At 35.5% G+C, this 24,154-nt stretch overlaps 3 protein-coding genes across 3 annotated transcripts; 1 reads left to right on the forward strand and 2 right to left on the reverse strand.

Annotated features, from left to right (window-relative positions):
- Positions 1-3,863: 3,863 nt before the first annotated feature.
- On the reverse strand, positions 3,864-6,194 carry LOC140808156 (uncharacterized). Its single transcript, XM_073165202.1, has 3 exons — positions 5,752-6,194; positions 3,989-4,053; positions 3,864-3,907 (listed from the first exon to the last, which is right to left on the reverse strand). The coding sequence occupies exons 1-3, from the start codon at positions 6,192-6,194 to the stop codon at positions 3,864-3,866; spliced, it is 552 nt and encodes a 183-aa protein (XP_073021303.1).
- A 1,089-nt stretch (positions 6,195-7,283) lies between these two features.
- LOC140808160 (uncharacterized) lies at positions 7,284-7,931 on the reverse strand. The gene has a single exon (XM_073165211.1). It carries the CDS (start codon positions 7,929-7,931, stop codon positions 7,284-7,286), a length of 648 nt encoding a protein of 215 aa, XP_073021312.1.
- A 6,790-nt stretch (positions 7,932-14,721) lies between these two features.
- Positions 14,722-15,102, forward strand: LOC140808171 (ethylene-responsive transcription factor 14-like). Its single transcript, XM_073165222.1, has one exon. It carries the CDS (start codon positions 14,722-14,724, stop codon positions 15,100-15,102), a length of 381 nt encoding a protein of 126 aa, XP_073021323.1.
- The last annotated feature ends 9,052 nt before the right edge of the window (positions 15,103-24,154 follow it).

The raw sequence follows: 24,154 nt of genomic DNA on the forward strand, positions 1-24,154 counted from the left end.
GATCGTCACACGATTCAGCTGGCGATAATCAATACACAATCGCATCGATCCATCCTTTTTCTTGACAAACAAGACTGGAGCTCCCCAAGGTGAAACACTCGGACGAATATAACCTTTATCAAGAAGATCCTGCAATTGCTGCTTCAATTCCCTCATCTCTGACGGAGCAATACGATAGGGGGCACGAGAAATCGGTGTAGTCCCTGGCATTAACTCGATGCCAAATTCCACCTCTCTAATCGGAGGAAAACCAGGAATCTCATCTGGGAAAACATCAGGAAATTCACAAACCACTGGAATATCATCTGTACCAACACTACTTGTGGATGAATCAATCGCATAGATGAGGTAGCCTTCCCCGCCCGACTCTAAAGCACGACAGGCTTTCAGAGCAGATACCACTGGCATCGGAGGTCGCGCTCCCTCACCATAGAAAAACCAACTAGAGCTCTCAGTCGTACGAAACTGAACAAGCTTCTGGTAACAATCCACAGTAGCTCGGTAGGTAGTCAACAGGTCTATACCCAGAATACAATCAAAATCTTCCATCTCTAGGATCATAAGATTCGCAGTCAATTCGTTACCCTCAAAATCTAAAGGACAACCCATCACTAGACGCTTTGCTAATACCGAATGACCCATCGGAGTAAAAATGGAAAGAATGACGTCTAGAGAAACATACGGTAACTTATGACGCTTAACAAATCGTGCAGAAATGAATGAATGTGATGCTCCGGTATCAATAAGAACAAAAGCAGGAATACCGCATAAACAAAAAGTACCTGCTATGAATCTCCCTGTCTCATCTGCAGCCTGATCCTGGTTCAGCGCAAATACCTGACCTTGGGCACGAGGTCGAAGGTTTGAACTACCCATTGCCTGACCCTGCATCCTCTGCTGAACAGTCGTCTGAGATCCGGAACCAGATCCTGCTCCACCTCGCAACTGAGGACAATTCTTCTTAAGATGACCCATCTCTCCGCACTGAAAACAAGCTCCCGCGGCTGATCGGCACTGCTCCGATGGATGGTTCTTTCCACAATGCACACAAGAAACCTTCTTCTTACCAAAGCGAAAAACACCGCTAGATCGAGATCCAGATCCAGAAGAAGAAGAACCTGACTTCTTGAAAGACTGAGATCGAGGGCTCAAAGTATTCGGAGGTCTAGAAGAAAGAATAGACCTACCACGCTGGAGACTGACCTCTGCCTGGCGACACCGGTTCACTAACCCATCATAAGAAGTAGGATTATCGCAGACAGTGACTCGATCAAAGATCTCCTGGTTAAGACCCTGAAGGAAATGGTCATACTTGGCCTCAGAACTGCCACTAATATGAGGAGCAAAGGGCAACAACTCGAAGAACTTCTGCTGATATGCATCAACAGACATACTACCCTGCTTAAGATTCAGAAGTTCAATCGTCTTTGACTGGCGAAGGGCTGGAGGAAAATATAGCTGCATGAAAGCTGCACGGAATTCGGCCCAAGTCACCCTACCCTGAGCCTGGACTATCGGCGCAGAAGTCAATCGCCACCACTTGCGCGCACGGCCCTCGAGAGGAAAACCAAGGGTCTCCATCTGCTGCTCTTCGGTGCATTGAAATGCACGGAAACAACTCTCCATGCGCTCTAACCAATCCTCAGCAATATCGGGAGTCTCGCCACCGACTAAAGGCTTAGGCCCCATCTGAATGAAACGGTGCATCTCAAAACGCCTAGGGCCATCACGATGATGACGATGTTCACGATGACGCCTACGATCGTCCTGGTCACCCCAACGACCTACACTCCCATGACTACTCTCATCACCAAGGTGGTCAGCCATCGCTACAAGATAGAATGGGGAAAATGGTAAAATGGTCAACGAAAATCCCAAAACAGAATCTATATCCCAAAATCATATGCATGCTCTGATACCATATATGTAGTGACCCGTTCCAGAATCACCTACTAATCAAGAATTAAGCATGCAATTAACTAAATTAATAACAATCAGAGATAATTGCGGAAATGGTCAACAAACGATAGATATACAACCCAAATGAAGTCCAGAATAACTCAGAATAAAAATATGCGGTACAACTATATCGAAACAAACAGTACTGAAAAACTAAACCAACCGGCTACTCAACGTCCTCATCATCCTCCTCCTGAGCCATCCAACCTGAGGCCTGCCCCGTGGGAATGGGGTGTCCAAGATAAACAAAACCGAGGACGTGAGCGATAAGAACGCCCAGTACAAAAGCATGAGTATACAAGCCTATATGAAATGCACATGCTATGATATGATACCAGGGTAGTCAAGAAACGGGAGTCACAAAAGATCTCAATATGCTCAGTCTAGAGGCGCCAAGTGGATAGTGCCGCGCGGTACTCCTCTGGGTCACTGCATCCACTACAAGATCAGACGTGGACCTAAAATGTCCCGGATCACCGAAGCCCTCCGGACCCGTCGGCCACTGTGTACTCTCGGTGTCCATGCGTCCACAAGACAGGGCTGAGCGGCCCCACAAGATATAGCTTATCTCGAAAGAGATACAGCTCAACAATAAAGGCTATCTCGAAAGAGATACGGCTCAAGATGAAATGCAACATGCAGCAATAAGCGTGACATAATAGCATGCATCATATGACATATATCAATGCAGCAAATAATCATGCAACACATATAAGAATGTATACTCGACCAGGATATCTCGGATAGTACTTTCGTACCTCTAGTAAAGCAATCCTAGTCCACAGGAAATCCTATCAATCGGGTCTAGTCCGTCGTCAACCCTGACAATATTGAGCTCCCTGACTGACCTTCTCGGACCGTCGGCTATGCCCGGCTGCTCTGTCCCGGGCTGCTCTTCCCTTTCTGGGCTGATCTTCCCTTCCCGGGCTGCTCTTCCCTTTCTGGCTGCTCTTCCCTTCCCGGGCTGATCTTCCCTTCCTGGCTGCTCTTCCCTTCCCGAGCTGATCTTCCCTTCCCGGGCTGCTCTTCCCTTTCTGGGCTGCTCTTCCCTTCCCGGGCTGATCTTCCCTTCCCGGGCTGCTCTTCCCTTTCTGGGCTGCTCTAGAGAGCTAAAACTTGCATTTAAACACACAGTACCCCCTCCACAATGAGAAATCCCATGGCCTATTTATAGACCTCAGTCTGCATGAACGTGTCAACCAAATCCCATGCATCCGGACATCTGTCGCTAGGCAGCATGCACAAAGACACCTCACCTTACATGCATGAACGTGTCAACCAAATCCCATGCATCCGGACATCTGTCGCTAGGCAGCATGCACAAAGACACCTCACCTTACATGCATGAACGTGTCCAACAATTACCATGCACTTGACACCTGCCCGGCAGGCGTGTCAACCAAATACTATTCCCGGGCTGCTCTTCCCTTCCCGGGCTGATCTTCCCTTCCCGGGCTGTTCTTCCCTTCCCGGGCTGATCTTCCCTTCCCGGGATGTTCTTCCCTTCCTGGCTACACCTCGGCTTACTCACACAAACTCTAAAGCCAAATTACACATGATTTACTTAATTAAAGATACTTAATCATGTTTATTTAAATAAATAGGATTCGGGCTACTACAGCTAAACTTTCAGCACTTCTCGTTTCTGAAATTATATACATACATACATACATATATATATATATATATTTATATATATATATATACGTATATATATATATATATATATATATATATATATATATATATATATATAACACCAAAATGAGAAAGAAGCAACAAATATCAATGCAGGTAAACCGAGAATCGGCCAGGTGACATAAACGCAAATATCGGAGCAAACTAGATTTACCGTATCTCAACAAATTCGAACTCCAAAAATCACATTACACATATAATGAATTTCAATCATGGAAGCTCATTGAAGTTGTCAACATGTTGATAGAACCTTGAAAAAAAATACAATTATTCATGAAATATTATCAATAAGACAATAAATTTTAAATCAATATTAAACTATTTAAAGTACCACATATTGATCCAAATTCTTCTTCATCTGATCTGTCGTATTTTCTATCATTTTCTGCAGTTGACCTGATAAACGAAACATTTCCATGCTTATTAATATTAATGGAGTTATATACTTTGAAAAAAAAACTCAAAATAAACAAAATTAATCAACACATACCCGTCTAGCAAATTTGGACAGTTACGCTTGTCATGTTTCACACCTCGACGTAAGAAACCATGACACTGCCTGCCCTTTGATAATTTTAATCTCTTCTCACATCCCTTTGTTCTTATTTTAGATGGATCAATGATACCAATGGCCTCTGCACAACTCTCCTACTTTGATTTCCACTTATTAACGTTCTACTAAAATTCATCTTCTTCATTTTTCTATCAATATAATAAGATGGTTCGGCCAAGAATTTTTTCCCCTATTCACTCAAAGATGCAACATCAAATAAGGCGGAAGATTTACAAGATAACCTCAAATATCTTGATATCAAACTCCTCTCTGGATCGTCAATCATATTTTGTTCAACCATACGATAAAATGCTCCAAATTTTGCATCTCGCTTCCGACGTTTCAGAATATACTTATCAGGCAAGTGAAACACTTAAATGATACGAAAAAAAAGATAACATATTTTTGCACAGAATAGCTTCAAACTGAAATTTCATACGACTAAATGATATATTATATTTGTATGTCATGCGTAAAAACCCTTGGTTCCGACGAAGAAGAACCTTGAGAATTCATCGTATTGTAAACATCAAACTCAATTCTCATAGATGCTTGTTACACATAATGACCATGACTCCGATTGATTTCTTCTTGAAACTCTAAACTTTTAGTTTTTTTTGTAAACCTTCATCGTTTGAGATTCCAATAGTAGTGAGCCACTTTTCGAAAACTCTAAATCTTGATCCCCAAATCATAAATTTCAAATTTTGAAGTGAGCCACTTTTCGAAAACTATAGTCTAAAATTTTGGGTCTTCAGAGGTTTGGTGTTATTGTTACATCCAATGGGTATGATACTGCAGGGTGTATCTTCTAGGTTTCATACTACTTTTCTATTAATGGTTTTGATGTTCATGAAGGTTCATCTAGTGGGTTTGCTACTATTGGTCTATCTAATGTGTTTGATATTGCATGGCTACCTGATGAGTTTCATCAAGTGTTCCTGAAATGAAAAAAATGCTACGATCTTAATTTCAATCTCTTCTTTGGAGTGATAGATATTAATTGTTTATTCAATCAATTTATGACCAGTAAATTGAAAGCTTTAAAACAAGAAAACACAAATAAACAAATCAAATATATAATTAATGATTCAAAAATATAGTTTCGACCAGGGACGAAACCAGAAAATATTTTGATCATGGGCTAAATGAATCGATAAACAACATTAAATAATATAAATCAAGTATTTAAAAATTAACTAATATTACAGAGTGATACAAACCAGATATAAACTACTGAAGATGTGCCCTGCGGTTTTTCATTGAGTAAAACTCATAATTATTGAATCAATGTATATCCTTGCAGTAAACTCTCTTTCAATGTAGACAATCATAGAATCTGCCAATAACTCTTCTTCCATCTTATTCTGGAGAAATGTTTCAGAAGTTTCATAACTGAGAATGATCTTTCTGTTGTCGCAGTAGAAACAGGGAGCATTAAAACAAGACGAATCAATCTGTCAATTAAATGATAATGACGTGCCTTTTCAGTCTCTAGTAATCGTCGACATAATTCAGAAATAGTACAAATATTTTGAAACCTTTCATGATGGATTATATCAAACTTATAATGATCCAACTGACTTTTCAGATAATGTAGTTCTTGTTCATTGAAATCACTAGGATAGAATTTCTCTGCAAGATTGTAAATATCATCAGCATTAAACAACTTAAAGTTGTCTGGAGGTTCCAAAGCATAGCTAAGTCTAAGAAGTTCTACATCCCCATCATTGATTCTGCTATTGAGTTCTTCCACTTGAAAATCTATTGCAGCATTAAATACATCAAAACGGTAATGATGGTCAAATGTAATAGAATCCCTTTCCTGGATCGAATGTCCTGTAGCATATCTATACCAAGCATTCATATCTGGTATCTCAATACCATTATTTTCACAAACTGATTGCACGATCATTAGAAGAATATCATAACCTTCTGTTCTCAAAGTATGAAGTAAATCTTTGGTAGTTGAGACAAAATCCATTGCATTTAAAATGTCCAAAGACTTCTCTTGCGAAGCTCGACAAAGCTAATCTGTGATCCCCATAATCTTATGCGTTAAATATAGGATAAATATGAAATCAAATGATCTCAATGCAATCAAAAAACATGTAGCTTCCCCTTGTATAGAATTCGAAGATGCTTCCTCCATCATGTGCTCAAGCACAATAATCACAGAGCTGTACATATCTATCATACTGCAAATCGACTCAAAATGAGAACTCCAACGCGTCTTTCCAAATCGTTGCAAAGTATCAATCTGATTAAGGCCAGTACCTGTGTGGCAAACAAATGAGAAGTGAAATGATTAATGAGATATAAAATGAGAACTCAATTTTATTAATAAGAAATCATATAATTAAGTCTAGTACTTGTCTCGCGAATACCAGTAGCTACCATTGTTGCGTTTTCAATAGCTTGGGCAGATTGCAACTCAGTGTGACGTTTTGGAGATGCCTTAATAAGATTACAAATAGAATTCAATTTGGAAAAAAATAGACAAATATAACTCTCCTTTTCAGCAGCAGCCACCAACACTAATTGAATTCTATGTGCAAAACAATGAACATAATATGCTCAAGGAGAATCCCTCAGAAAAAGAGCTTGCAGTCTGTTCCATGAGCCACGCATATTGCTAGCTCCATCGTATCCTTGACCCCGAATATCTTTGATATGCAAATCATGTCGCCCAAGAACATTACATATTTCTTTTTTAAGTGTTACTGTAGTGGTGTCAGAAACATGCACAATATCAAAAAAACGCTCCATTAAGAGCCCTTCACAATCAACAAATCTCAACACAATAGCCATCTACTCTTTGTCTGATATGTCTTTAGCGTCATCAATCAAAAGACAAATTTTGCACTCCCAACCTCTACACGTATTTTCTTTCTCACTCTCTCAGCAAGAATATGCAAAATTTCTTTTTTAATATCTATTGATGTATACTTTGCATTTTTTGGTGCTTTTTCTAAAACAACATTATTAATGTTAACATCCATTTTTCCCATAAGCTTGATCATTTCTATAAGATTACCTTGATTTTTTGAATATGAAGATTCATCATTTCCTCTCAATGCACATCCTTGCAAACAAAACCAACGAATGCTTTCAATTGTGGTGTAAGCCTCAAACGGTTTTTCTTCACTTCTTCTAATGTTTGTGCATTCATTACATTATCAATGTGACCACTTACATTCATCAAAGCACTCATAGATTCCATGACATTGTTATGTGGTGAAGTGGGACTTCCTGTATGCATCAATAAAGCACATCTTTTCTCATCATTAACTGTTTTCCAACCTCTAAAACCATCAACTGTAAATGCAGCATTACGAGCCTCTTTTCCTTGGAAAAGGAAACATGGGAAGCAAAATGCTGCATCTTTATTAGGAAAGTACTCCAACCAAGGAAATTGCTCAAACCAATTTTTTTGAAATCGCCGGTATTGTTCTCTTAATTTGGTTCGCGGATACTCCAAAACAGGTTGATATGGCCCCCTTAAGATATAAGCTCGTCTGATTGTTTCTCTTTCATTGATAGGACATTGCCAAATGGGAGTACTCTTGGCCGGATCTAGTTGAACATAACTGCTAACATCACTATCCACTCTTTGATACTTGATCGGATGTTGCTCATCATGGTTTGAGATCTCATCATTAGTTGGAGAATGCTCATCTCTAGTTGGTGTACTAGCTTTAGGTTTAAAATATGAAAACATATTTTTCTTCTTGTCTCCTTAAGATTCCATTTTAAAATCAACCTATTATATACAACAAATGAAAAAGGACCAATATAAAAGCTAGAAATTGATAGCGAACAACTCAAAATCGATATAAAGTGAATACATGACACCGACAATGGAAACTTAAAATCCAGTTTCTGTCAAGGGAAAGAAAATGGAAGATCTAGTAAGCAATAATAATCATCACATTAAATTAACCTAATTGCATCAGATAGAAATTATACATTCATGTTCAGCAAAAATACATCTAAAAAATCATACATCCAGTTTGCTGTTATATCTATCATGTTCCATGTGATTGAATTTGTGGTGAAATTGTGACCATAAACATGCAAATGTGAAGTTTTCTTTGAAGACATTAATCCGCAAACCAAAGACACGGCTCACGAGTTCCAGAGGAAACATAAACGGGAGAAGTACAGCAAACATGAGACAAATAAAGGTTCTGATAAACTTCAAACTCGATACAAAAATAAAAAAGATCTCTCTAATATGCATTATAAATCTCTGTGCAATAGGACACAAATTTTTCAGCACCTTTGCATTTGCACAAAAAATACATAAAAAATAGAACAAAACCAACATTCTACTGATTCATACAATAGAGAAATAAACCGCGATTATAAGAAAAATCAATTGCAAGCAATCTCGAAAACAAAATCAACGACACAGCGTGTGAAAGACGACTAAACAGACACCCACCGGAAAGATCCATTTGTTGGAGCTGAAAATGATGAAATTTGAAGCTTCTTGTGCGAAGAGAAGTGAAAGAACCGATGAAAAAATCTTTCCCTACGCTATGAAATACCCTCAAAGAAATGAGCTAAAAAAATGGGCTCAAAAAATTTATTAAGTTAAAAAAAGAAGGCTAAAACTTAAAAATAAAAAAAAAAAAATCAATGCAAACTACTACTTTGGCCCAAAAATGTAGCCTGGGCTAGAGCCCACACCAGCCTTTGGGGTGGATCCGTCCTTGGTTTCAACTAAGCTACGTCACCTTCTAGAAAATTAAATTAATTGATGATAAAATGAAAAATAAAACAAGACATGTTTTTCTGCACTCCTAGTAGCGTTGGGAAGCTTGAAATTGGTGTGGTCCTGCCTGCTTCGTGTTTTCATCTTAACACAATGTAGTGAAAATGGCGCGGAGGCGCTGTCATCTCTGTCCAGCTTCTCTTATTTACAAGGTCAGTGCGGGGGCAACGACTTTTGGGTTTTGGGGAGCCTGAACCTCTGCCCTTGGATTTTGTTCCATTTCACCAACTCCTCATTTTTCTTGTATTTCACTTCCTGTTGGTCACAAAGTATTTGCATAAGCTTGATTCCTACAAATGACACAAACTACCAAAAATGCATAAAAATGCTCTGAAACGTTAACATAAGTATTGATTAAGACAAATTATAAACGCAAATATTGCACTTATCACCCTAAACTAAGAATTGCCTAATTGTGTCCAAGTTTGTAATGCCCAAGAATTTGATTAACGTAATCTGAGATGATTAACGTAATCTGATATGATTATAGATGCATTATGCCGAGACCGAACGGGGCCAAGTAGATGAATTATACAAAATTGGACAGAACTAGTGGCGCCCGAGCGGTAGTTTTTGACCGCCCGAGCGCCAATGTTCAACAGAAATGTGTCTCGGGCAGAAGATGTGGCGCCCGAGCGGTAGAATATTACCGCCCGAGCGCCAATGCATGATAAGAGTTGAAATCGGGCAGAACATTCGGCGCCCGAGCGGTACTTTCTTACCGCCCGAGCGCCGACGGGGATTCAAGAAAATAGGACTCGTTTCTTTCAGCATGAAACGTGGGATGTATATATATTTACATATATATATATATATATATACGTATGATTCTTCAGAGAGAAACAAAAGGAAAGGAAAAGAATCGAGAGAAGAGTTCTGAAAAAGAGTGAAAAATCCTTACGCCTTTATATTTCAATCTGTCCGTCAGATTTTGAATCCGACTGCGGTACCGAGTTCCTAGCAGCGTAGGCTACAACTGGACATAAGTTTTGTTACGTTTTGATATGTTCTGAAATTATGGTATCGTCAGAATCTGATACGATTCATATATGATATTCTTGGCATGTTAGACATCGTATAATCGAAACTGGATTGAGAAACAGATACCATATGAAATTGTTATGATTTTCGGAATTGTTTTGGAATCAATTGATATCAGAATTGAATTGTTATCGAGTACGAGATGTTGGGATTGATATCTGACTGATATGGTAGCGCTGGATATATTGAGATTATGACATTATGTTGTTGAAACAGAATTTGATTAAATTCTGATTATATCCAGTATTGGTTGAGTGGTGTATTGATACCGTACCCTCGATATTGTTATTGTCAGATTGAGTATTGACAGGCTTTGAGTTCGAGACTTCGACATGGTTAGAATATCAGAAAGAAAGGTATAAATTAATGTTGAGTTGGGATTGCACAACTCGAGTGAGGTTTGACTCGAGTCTCCCTAAATCACATACTGTCATTTATTGCATTGATATTTGCAATTGATAAGATTTATGATTGTAGTCTATTGATTTATAGCCACTGCATGTAATGACTACTGATTCGCTAGTCATCGATTGATTTGCTTAGATACTGAATGCATGTATTGATTACTGAGTCGTTGAGTCATAGGCTGATTCGCCTAGTCACCGGCTGATTCGTCTGGTTATTGACTGATTCGTCTAAACTTAAGCTGATTCGCTTAATTACCGGCTGATTCGTCTGGTTATTGACTGATTCGTCTAAACTTAAGCTGATTCGCTTAATTACAGGCTGAGTTGTCTGATTATTGGCTGATTCGCCTAATTACCGGCTGATTCGTCGGGTTATTGACTGAGTCGTCAATTCTGCGGCTGATTCGCCCAGACACTGATATATTAATTATATCGATGCCGTTTAGAGATTGATTCATTCCTATCGACTGAGATTCGATATAATTACCTATATCCAGACATCGGGATCCCTAGGTTAGAGTTGAGTCGAGTCTGAGACGACGCGTCAGTGAAGTCGAGTCTAAGACGACGCGTCGGTTGAGTTGAGTTTGATACGCCATGTTGATTTACATTGGTTATATCATTCATGTTTATTGAATACTTGATATTGATTTAAGTTTTCTGATATGAGACATGTTATGAATAATTCTTATATGCTTTCGTATATGCTTTTATATGATTGCATGGTACATTGTTTATACTGGGATATTTATATCTCACCGGAGTTATCCGGCTGTTGTCTTGTTTTGTATGTGTGCATGACAACAGGTGGGGCTGGATCAGGGTCAAGAAGAGGATGAGAGAAGATTAGATAGCGTGGAGATCCGGGCTTCGAAGCAACATAGGATTCAGCACTGATATGTAGTTGAGCCTAGTTGAATTCTTGTAGATAACAAGAGATTTGTTTGTTCATGTTTAATATGTAATTTGAGTAAATTACATTACGTTTCCGCTTTGTATTTTAAAAAAAAAAATTTAGACCCTGTTTATTCTAATTGATTAATTAGTCCCAATGATGATTATGATTATGATTAGCGTCCGGATCCCCATAAAGTTCGTGTACATGGTAACAATCATGTAGAGCGTAAAAACTTGTATAATATTTTACTTTCCTGACATGGACAAGGAGGATATTTAAAATGGGTTGCAAAATTTAATATTCTGAAATAATTATTAACTAAAGAATTATAAATAGGGAAATTGTTTTTTTTATATGTTCATGATCTTCTTGTGATTTTAATCATTTATGTTCTCATATTTCAGTTTTAGCTAGTCAGTTTATTTGTTTTAATTTTAGTCATTTTTCCCAATACGGCATTGAGGTGGCGCAGACGTGTATAGGTCCAAAACGGTGTTCCAGATGAAAAGTGAATAAAATTATCAAAAATCGAAAGATTCATTAATAAAACTGAAATTTGAAACTATAGAATGTAAAAATAACAAAATTACATGACCAAAAATATATTATAAATATTTTGAAAATAATTAATTATTAAAAAAATATAAATATAATACTGTTGGAAACTTAATTTCGGAGTTTGACAAACTGAGCGTGAAAAGGATGAGCAACTGATCAAGAAGACTGAGTGTAACTGAATTAAAACAAAACGTAAACTAACAGTTGCCCAAACTGAAGATTAGTGTGTATTTAAGGCAACTGAATCAAGCTAACTGAACTTTGTAGTCAACTGAATGATCAGTTGGAACAAATCAGTTAAACTGCAATCAGTCGAAAGCAATCAGTTAATCATATCAGCTTTGTCAACTGATAAATCAGTTTTACACGTAATCAGTTAAGGAACGTAGCTATTAACCGAAAATTGTACAAGAGCGTACTCCAACCCATAGTGGGAACTCGGCATATCAGAAAAGCTACAGTATACGATTGTCAGAAGAATGTTGACGTGGCTATACAACAAATATAAAGTTTCAAATGGATTTATTGTTACCGTTGGAAGCAAAGCCTATAAACAACCGAGAAGATCAGCTGAGCGAGAGTAATCTGTAATCCAAAAATAAGCAATCTGTTATCAGGCAAACTATGTGCATACTCTTTCAGTTCTAAATCTCGCAAAAGCTCACGCTTAATATATATTCATAGCATTGAGCTTAAAAGCACAAACTTTCACTAGTATATTATTCGATCTTGAAGAGATCGGTTGTGCTAAGTAGTTATGTATCAGTTGAGTACTGATAAACTGTATTGAAACTAAGAGTTCCAGTTTAGCATTGTTAAGTCCAAAACTGAAGTGGATTTGTACAAATTAGTATATAGATAAAATTTTTTTTTAGTAAATATCATATATTTGAGATAGAAAGGGGTGACGTAGGAGTGTTCGAAATCTCCGAACATCCCCAAATCTTGTGTCCCCTAATTTCAGTTTTTATTCTTTCTGTCACTCAGTTTATTTCATCACTGTCATTAGTTAACTGATTGACATTGACAAACAAGATTCCTGAATTCAGTTTATCACTAAACTGATTCATTATTGAAAGAAGTTGTGAAAACTGTTAAGCGTTTGTTCAACCCCCTCTTTATAAACACTTATTCACTCTCAATCGATCCTAACAAATACTTAGGATATTTTCAACCGTACTCGATTGTGGAGGATTTCTACAAAATAAAAGACAAATATGGCTCCTAACAATCTACATATGAGCCGTCCAATTTGGAGATTGCTACATTGATTTTTTATATTTGGAGGATCACTGTGGCAGTGGAGTATGAGTTTGGAGGATGACATACTCCAAAATTACATAATGGTCCATTTTTATTTATATGTTGGTCCATTACATTTTTTTTAATCACATTAATTAATTTTATTGCTACTTTTTTTTTTTTTATCTTTTTAAATTTATTTCAAGTTTTTTTCCTATTAATTTATTGTAATTTTACTATTTGTAAGAAACACAAATCGAAAATAATGAATAAAGTCAAGAAAAAAATACATTACACAATTTATTAAAAATACTTATTATAGATTTAAGTTAACTTGATATTAATTAAACATATGAGATCTTTGGACATAGAAAATAGACAATTACTAAATGATATATCATCATCAAATTTTAAAAACGCACACAAACAAAAAAAAAAAAAGACAAATTTTTAGTTCATTACGATAATGACAACACGTTAACAAAGGTCAGACTCGGATGATGAAATTCCACCGAGACAATGTCCAAACAGAGTAGAAATCTCGTCAGTGTCATCCCCCCCCTCCCTCCCCCCCTTTTTTTTTTCTCTTCCGGTTATCAATACATTACATAATAAATAATGAAAAATGGAGGACTTAGGTTGGAAATAGCCTTAATGCTAGTAATCAATAACATCCATCATTTTCTTCACATGCGTTGTCGTTATCGAGATCAAAATTGAGGCCGGAAGAAAGTCTATGAATTCACGTACTTGAATGACAAATTTTTGGAGGATCTTCATGATTTCGTAGACAATTCCGGTATTGACTTTTTCTGACTTCCATCGTTGACTCTTTATTGTTTTTTCCTTTTTTTAAAACAATATTTAATTTGATATTTTTGGGTGATAATGCAACGATTTCTGTCACCATGTGGTAGAACGACCAACTGTATCCTTGTTGCCCTTTCATTTCGAGCTTTAAATGCTTGGCTTTAGAGAAAAATCGAATCCTTCAAATGAAAACATCAAACCAAGTCTTTTCTCCGAAATCCGAATTGCTTCGCTCGATTCAAAAAAGAAATATTATTATTGAGCTCAGTTAGGACCATAACTCGAACCTAATTTTGAGGATGCCTCGATAAAAATTAATATTTAGTGAAGAATTGATTCAAGTGGATTTCAAATCAATAATTACATTGATGTAAGAGTAGGTCTTTTGGAGACGGTCTCACGAATTTTAATCTGTGAGACGAGTTAACCCTACCGATATTAACAATAAAGAGTAATATTCTTAGCATAAAAAGTAATATTTTTTCATGGATGACCCAAATAAGAGATATGTCTCACAAAATACGACCCGTGAGATCGTCTCACACAACTTTTTGCCTAGATTTAAATTAGAATCAAGTTATTTTTTCAAATTGAAGTTAATAGGTTTATCAAATGTCGCCATAAAAATTAAATGAATTGACTATCCCGTTTAATATTCCAAAATGGTTGGTTCTATTTATATATATATATATATATTAAAATTAATTATCATACATATATATCATCTATAAATATACATGACCGAGACTTGTTTACTAGAAAAGTAAGAGTCAAGATGAATGGAAACCCAAAAGAAAATGCCAAAGAAGGTGGCGGGGAGGTGAAATACAGAGGGGTCAGGCGGCGGCCGTGGGGGAAGTTCGGGGCCGAAATTCGGGATACCAATAACTATGGTAACCAAGTGTGGTTAGGGACCTTTGCCACCGCAGAAGAAGCTGCAAGGGCTTATGATCGTGCAGCCTATGACATGAGAGGTTCTTTAGCAATCCTCAATTTTCCCAATGAGTATCCTTCATTTTCTTCTCATGCACCATCGTCTTCGAGATCGAAAAATGAGTCCGAGAAAGGGAAACAAGTCTTTGAATTCGAGTACTTGGATGACAAATTGTTGGACGATCTTCTTGACTTCGGAGAGAAGTCCAACCAAAGAAAATAGTTTGGTCTCCATATTGTGTTAAGTGCATTATGTTGTACGATGAATCGTGCAGAGGACAAGCCATAGGTTCTTTTGATATCGAATTGTTGCACTTCGAATTCCTATGTATTATCGTTATCCCATTGGGAGCTTGAAATAAATGCATTAATTAAGCAGCATTCTTAGCTTCTTTGTTTATCTTTGAATTGAATAACATATTCATCTTGTTTATCTCCATGGATTAAGGGCAGGCCGTGCCCCACCTTGAAAGGGCCTCTTGGTTATTTTTATAAAATTGTTATAATATTCATATTATTTTAGTTTATCGCAGAAAAATTATCTAAAAATTAAATAATAGTAGGTTATTTGTGAAAATCTGAAAGCTCATATTTATAATATTAATAAGTAATATTTTTTTATAAAAAAATAATAATTTTTCATTGGTTACTCAAATAAGAGATTTATATCACAAAATTGACGCGTGCCAACTTCTCAAATAAGTATTTGTGAATAAAAAGTAATTAAGCATAGATTTTCATGACAAACATGTAGAGTCATAACACTACAAAAATTGCTAATTTAGCGACGACTTTCAAAACAAAGCAATGGTATTTCAAATTATGTCGCTAACCTAACCATCGCTAAATTGAATTTTCCCACAATTTTTTTTTTTAAAAACGTGGTAAAATTAGTGACATCGCTAATTGAAACAATGGCTAAAACTAGCGACGATATTTGTGACGGAATATTAAAACCATCGCATTAATAACATAGTGACATTTTTTTAAATAATTCTATCGCTAATTAATTGCGACACACATGTGTGTGTGTGTTTTGGAAATATGTATATAGATGCATGTGTTAGATGTATATCTGTAGTATAAAACTTAATACGTCTGTTAGATGTATATATGTAGTATAAACTTTCATGAAATATATATATATTTTATTGTTAAGATGCATGTGAAATAATATTACTTTTTGTTAAATTATTTAATTTAATTACTATTTAATTATATGTTAGAGCTAACTAGTATATATAGATAGATACATGTTCTTTCTGTATGTTAATTTGATAATAAGCACATAATTGCACATAATTGTTAATGTACTTAATGTATATTAGTTGTAAAAAAATTTAAAAAAATAAATTTTATTAAAAAATCTAAAAAAATTTGTATATAATTTAATCAAAGTTAAGTAATACATATGCTAAATTTGAACGTTGTTTATAAATATTTGTCATGTGTAATTTTTAGTTTAATAAAAATATAATTATAAATTCAAATATTATTATAGTTATTATTTAAACTAATGTAATATTTAATGAACTTATACTTTTAATTATTAATTCAATATTATGCTCAATTTTTAATATTGTTAAGTTATGTAAATATATGTATGATATATACCTTAAAATATTTTATTTAATTCAATATTTTTTATACATTAAATCGATCTTATGTGTATTATTATTATTATTAAAGATATTTTATTTTGTAGGTAAATAATGTACGTTATAAATATTTAAAAAAAAAACCATCAAATTTAAGTCAAAATAATCAATTCAATTGTCAATTTATTGTAGACTAAAATGGATAACAATGGTAGAACTTGGATGTACCGTACGTTGGAAAATGGGTTTTTAACCCATGAGTATTGTACTGGTATAAAGTTATTTTTGTGTTTGCCTACAGTCATCCAGAGTTTATTAAATGACAAAGTAAGTTGCCTGTGATACCTCAAAAATATTAGAACAAAACTTATTTAGATGGTGATACATTTAAAGTAAACTTAGGATGATATAGATTGTACATGATTATTTACTATTGGTACTATAATGGGGAGAAGTATGTTAGTTCGTTATATCAAAATATTAATATTGATGCTCTGCCTTCTTCGTACCACGTTTTAAACGTAGTTAGGGAACCACAAATGATTGCATATGATGATTCCGATGTGTTCGATAATAATTTTCAATAAAATTTAATTTCAAAGAAAATTTTGAAAATAAAATTAACGACTTCCATAAAGAACAAGCACCATCAACCTATGTAAAATCATTGTATGAGTTAATCAAATCACCCGAGAATGATCTAGGCCAGAAACCCACATGATCACTCTTTGTTGTTTGTTTTGGCGAGATTATTAAAGATGAGGCATGAGCATAATATGTCTGAAAGGATTTTCAATGACATGTCTATTGTGGTGTAGACAATGCTTGAATAAGTGTAAGATATATGAACATTACACTACAAACATAGTATGTGTAGATCTCATAAATCAAATAAGCAAATTCCATACAAGAAGATGTATTCTTTTCCAATCACCTCTCGTCTACAAAAGTTATATGCTTCAACTGCTATAACCACACATATTCGGTGGCACCACGACCACCATTATAATGGTGAAACAATGACACACCCATCCGATTCACCAATATGGCGCCATTTTGATTCCATACACCCATCTTTTGCATACGATATTATATGACATTAGGACTATCGATTGATGGATTCTAACCTTTTGGTCAAAATGGTCAACAATATTTATCGTGACTTGTGATTCTAACGCCTTATAACCTTCTACCTTGGATATGTATGAATGAATAGTACATGTTCCTTACTGTTATTGCACCTTGAGTTGTGTTGATTTGGACGATAAACGATTTCCCAGCTTACGCGATGTTATCAGGCTGGAGCACAGTTGGAAAACATGGATGTCATCAGCTTGCCGGGCTTCTGAAGGTCTTCTGCTGAACTACCTATCAGCTGGACAATCAGTTGAACTGGTATTTAATATATCAGTTGAACTGGTTCAGTTTGGAAAATCAGTTGGTGCTTTCAGTTTGCGTCTCGATAGCTTCAGTTTAGGCTCGGTAGCTTTCTGCGCACTTAGGTAAATTTATTAGAAACAAAATAACAAGCTTTGTTAACATAAAAATCAAGATTGCGAACATGAAATGTTCCAACAATTTCCTCTTTTTGATTATCACAAAACTTGAGCAATTAAAGCGATTTATTTAATGGAAAAAAATTAGTACTAATTCTCCCCATTTGTGAGAATAAAAAACATTTAAGTGAAAAAAATTTCAGTTCGAGGGATAATTAATGGAAACTTCCCCTCAAGAACTGAATTAAAAATGAGTTTAAAACAATTTTCAGTTCGAAGGATACGAAAGCTCCCCCTCAAGAACTGAATTAAAAACTCCCCCTTAAAAATATAATCATTTACGTGATTTGATGAAGTTTTAGCATCTTTTAACATTCAAGCAGTTTAGGAAACAAATCTTAGGATAACAGTTCAATTACATAGAAAATAACTGGATAAACATGATTTTATTCAATCAGATATGCGTCCCTTGTATCATACATTAAGCACACCAACATGTGTAAGGGAAATTGATACTACAATATCAAATTTTAACAAAATCAAATATAAGTTAGTTAATACATAATAGAACTGAATATACCAACAACTGATTGCCTTGAATGCTTTGAATGCTGCATCGATCTTGAGTTTCTTTGCCAGAATAGCAGCTAATTTGCCTTGGACTTGATCTCTGTGCTGGCTAACTGGTCGAGCCGACTCAAACTTGACTCAACTTATGTTGAACCACATTGATCATCTATTTGATCTGATATGTCCATGAAGCGGTGGTATATTGCTGATGATTAAGCTCTTAATCATCCAACATTTCAGCGTAGTTGGGTTTCGTCTGTGGATCAGCTGAACTGGTAGGCTGGCAACTGAAATCTTGTCCACTGACCAGTTTAGTTGTTCTACTATCAGTTTGGACTCAAAATCCTACAAGCTGCTAAAACAACAAAGTTACAGAGTCGAGAGAAGTGCCTACAATTTTAGTTGCGGATCCAAAAATCTTCTCTCTTCCCACGGTAAACACATATAAAATTTTTAAGAGATTTTTGAAATCATTTTAAATAAAATTTTGAAACAAATTTAAAATATTAGCTTTCAAATGTTTTTCTTAGAGCAACTAGCTTTGAGATCAATTGAAGGAGTAGTTCTAACACATGCGAGGGTGCTTCAAACACAATATTTTCCATGAGCTTCAATAGCTCGTGCTCTAAGAATGTAAACACCGATTAATTATATCGAGTTTGGTTTTAAACCAAGCGGAAAATACTCGAAATAGACTTTCGTTAAGAAATCTGACTAAGTTGAGATTCTTTTAACTTGTGTAAACTGAATAACTGAAATAAGTAGGATCAGTTCTTGTATATATCAGTTCAGTTATGGTGACAACTGAACTGATAACAACTCGAACTGATCAAATCAGTTTGAAAACAATAGTTAAACAGTTAAGTACACAAGATATGTTTATAGATGTTCGAAGACTTCAACTGCTCTTACGTCACCCCTTCTACCACCTCGGGTATGATTCACTAGAAGACTTTGATTTATACAATACCTTGTACAAACCCACTCAGCTTAGGACTTACACCACTGCCTAACTGAATTCGTAGCATAGACTGAAGGCATCACCTTCCAACAAACACTTGTTTAACGTCTGTATGTTAAATACTACATACACAAGTTTAATGCCTTCGTGCAAGACTTACTCGACTTATCAATAAGCTCTACTCTATCTATATGTGAGTTATTGTGTGTGAGTGAGTGAGAACTGATATATGAATACAACACTCTATGAATACAACACGGAAGTGTTTTCACACACTGAGAGAATTGTGCTTCTAATCTAAGCTGATAACACGTTTAAGAGTTCCCTCAAATCTGGACTGATTGCTTCTTGTAAGCTGGTATATGTTGAGTGTGCCCTTCTAATCTTCTTATGATTTACACACTTCAATTTGTTGATGGTCTATTGTATTTTATAGAGGCTTCATGACCGTACATCAAGACTCATCAAATTTGCAGTTGAATATGTTCCTCGATATTTATGACTTGTCCTTTCTGACAGTTATTTTGGAATGTCTTGACTTTAGGCTCTGCTGCAACGTTCATTATTGTACTTTGATTGGAAAATCTCTTTCCTTAATGCGCTCAGCTGGATTTCACTTAGATAAGCTTGTCGTGTTCTGCAATCTGGTCGGCTCCTAACTGATGTTCTGAACTGGTCAGTTGAACTGATGTGGCGAAATAAGTTGGTTCGTCAGCTGAACTAATTTCATTTGTTAAGTTGAACTGGTCAGCAAGGCTCTTCATCAGCTGGCCAGGCTTCTGAAGGTCTTCTTGTGGGACCCCGGGTCCGACGTTAATACTAATAATTATAAATGTAACGAACCAAACGATTTAATAAAACACATAATCTGTGGTTCACAAACCGACATAAACATCGTCAAAATAATTTATATTTCTCAAATGTTTGAAATTTAACATGCCAAAATAACTATTGAGAAAAAATAATCCCAACATCATAAAATAGTTCCTAAGACCCGAAAATCCCACTCTAACTCGTATCTCCTCGCCTGGAGCTGGACTCTGGCATCCCAAGCCTTGCCTCACCTACCTTCAAGCACATGAAAACAAGATGTAGCCAACATTCCGGTGAGTATAAACCCAAAATTATACAACTAATAACATATATAAATTAAAATGACAAATAATTCATATGAAATTCATAAAATGCAATATAATCAATGTATTATCAGAAGCTGTGGGCTATCAATAAATCTCAATATCAATTGAATCATATGGTCATAGAGTACCCAAGGGAAGAGAATCACCCAGCAACATCCACCGAATCATCCGCTCGGAGTGGAGTGTTGTGTTCTACAATCCCAAGACTATGGTGCACCTATAGAAAGTGTTCAGGCCACAGCATCGATCTCCGCATACGCTATGCCAACTTAACTATACCCCCATACGTCCAACGAATCAATAAATCAAGGCGACCTTCTCCATATCAAATCTGAATCGACAAGTGGCTCAATATGCAATGTAATGATGCAAATCAATATCATCATCTCGATATCATAATAAACTCATCTCAAGACAACAATCATCATCAAATCACAAATAATTCATCGAGCCATAGAATTTTCAATTTAAAATTATAATGATACTTTTACCTCGCATGTTACCGACCGTAACATACCTTTCAAATATTACCAAAAAGATATCGAAAGGTATAGTTAAGAAGTCTTGAACCCCTGAAGTCTACTATAACTCAAGAACTCGGATCATTTATCAAAACAGAGCAGTTTTTGTACAAAATTCATAATTAATTTAATATTGCTTCAAATCAAGATCCGCAAATTGGATATGCAAGAAAAATCAAATCCAAACAATTATTATTCACAAAGTTTTGTCAAATAAAGTCATTTATTCAGTCGTTCATAATGTGAAACATACAACAAATTTCACATGAATTCTGCGTCAATACATTTCTCGCACATTTTAGTATTTTGAGCATAACTTCCTCAATATCCAATGGAATCAAGACAATTTGGCATCATTTTGAAGGCGAGACAATGTTATATAACTTTCATTTGAACATCAAATCCAGAATCCCAACCAATAAATCCCAAAATTCGAATAAACAGAAGGCATGTATACAAACATGCACTAACTCGAAGTTCCAGACCAGTTTTTGTAAAAATCATATATCTCTTTCAATTCTTCCTGGAATTGAGTGATTTAAGAACCAAATCAAAGTTATCTTGATGATATACAAGTTGATGAAGACCCTAACTCAAAAATCCAAATACAACTATTCCATATACACGAAATACAGAAGGTGTAAAAATTGTTCTTTGCACATAAAAAATAAACCATTCTCGTATCCTTTTTAAATTCAAACCAACTCAAATACAACATCTTCAACATCTTAATATCTCAAATATCAACTCAAATATCAATTATAAATTTCAACTCATTTTCAAACTTGAATAAAATTGGGAAATACTTACGTCATCTTGAAGCTCATGATGAGAGGATCCCAAAGTTACATTCATTTCATATTTTTGCTGAGCGAATCACTCATAAAATGTGGAAGAAGTTAGAAAATGGAGAGGAGATGGATGAGGGTTTGCGTGAAGGAGGAGGTAAATGATTGGTGGAGGTGAAGGTAAGCTTACATATTGATTTTTCGCGTCTGTAGCGCCTTAGCGCCACTTTCTAGCGCTTCGGCACCAAAAATCCCGTAGCTCTAGCGCCTAGGCGCTACTATTATAGCGCCACATCGCTTGAATAGTAACTCATGAACAATATTTTTTTTTTATTTTGTTTCAATTTTTTATTTAAAATTCAGGCATTACACTCCTGCTGAACTACCTATAAGCTAGCTAGACAATCAGTTGAACTGGTCTTTAATATATCAATTGAACTGGTTCATTTGGGGCAGTCAGTTGGCACTTTCATTTTGCGTTTTGATAGCTTCAGTTTAGGCTCGATAGCTTTCCGTGCACTTAGGTAAATTTATTAGAGACAAAATAACAAGTTTTGTTAACATCAAAATCACGATTGCGAAAATAAAATGTTCCAACACAAACATAATGTCTAGGAATATTAAACAAAGTGATATGACGCATCAAAATGAACAGATCTCTATCATTTTATGTTAGTTGGAGAAGACATTTCCACCCATTTTCTTCGAATCCATGTAAAATCTATGATACATACGAAGCCCGCGTTGTGGTTTCCAAGTAATTAAGATAGATGTATCCTTTTGAAAGATTTCTATATAAGTTGAAGAACACTGTGTGCAACAAATAATGGGTTGAGGGATCTATATGCAATGCATACTTGGTTAGAGAGGCATTTATATTTTGTCAGCATTACTTCAGTGATTCATTAATGAAAAACTAGGCAAGTACAATTTAAGGACGTCAACGATCAGAACTTAGATATGTTAACCATATTTCGACATAGTTTTCGATCTATTTTGCTACTTATGTTCTGTTTATTGTGTTGAAATCAAGCCCTTCGTCTGATACGAAAAGTATATCCATCAAGTAGATTCATTTTTTAATTAACAATTATAAGTTCTAACAGTTTTATACAAACTCGTAATGGAATTTAATTAATTACAGTATGAACGAGAATACCATACGTGTACGAAATCCAGATATAAATGTTTCTAGTGCTGAGGAGTTGTTGCAGACAAATTTTTTGGGTTGGTTCATGTAACGTACCGAAAATTTGAAGGTCCACCTGAACCACATGTATGCAAGTTAGTAAATTTCTTTGGTATTTTATTAAATTGTTTTAAAGCATTAAATGCATGTTTATATCATTAATTTGTGTTATAATTAATTTCTTATTTATAGTTCATGCATAATGATTTTTAAGATACATTTCGCACTCGAACGAGGAACGGAGATGAGGGAATTATCAGGAAAATTATTTTTATAACCTGATTAATTTTTATTAATTAATATAAGGTGTTTTAAATGTTTTTTTTTTCAAGAAATGAGCTTTTTTGGGTATTTTTACCCGCCAGAGTATATTTTTAATCAGTACGTAAATTTTATCGAATCGGTGGATTTTTGAGTGCTCAGGAAATATTTTCAAAAACTCACCTAAACGAAATATTTTCTGGGAGGGTGTTTGGATTTAATGGACCTACTTTTAAGCTTATTGGGTTTGAAACCTCTATTAAAAGTTCCTAGGGCCCATTAGTACACACTTATCATTTTTAATTATTCCTTAATCATCCCCTAAACCTAATATTTCTTTAAATCAGCCGACACCTCCCCACCTCCACTCATTTCTCACGGATTTCAGTAGTACAATACCAAAATTCCATCGGCCAAGTATTTTTCTTTCAAGAAAAGTTCTACGGCGCTTCCCTGACGCTCGCGACGTTATTGCGTATTTATCATCAAGGGACGCTTTTATCTCGTTTTATCTTCACTCACGCTATATATATACTGAAATACACGATTATGCGTGTTCATCTTTCGATCTTTCTTGTGGTTACTTTTTGTGAAAGGTTTGACATGAAAAATTCGAATTTCCTTGAATGAATCTCATGTTTCTTTGTGTTGTGCAAGGGGCTGCCGGTTTTTGGGTTTCTAAGGGCTGTACACGATGGTGAGAGGGTTTCAATAGGATGGAGTCAATGTTTAGATGGGTTAAGTCGAGGGTC

Source organism: Primulina eburnea, chromosome 1 (assembly GCF_022965805.1).
Source record: "Primulina eburnea isolate SZY01 chromosome 1, ASM2296580v1, whole genome shotgun sequence".
NCBI lineage: Eukaryota > Viridiplantae > Streptophyta > Magnoliopsida > Lamiales > Gesneriaceae > Primulina > Primulina eburnea.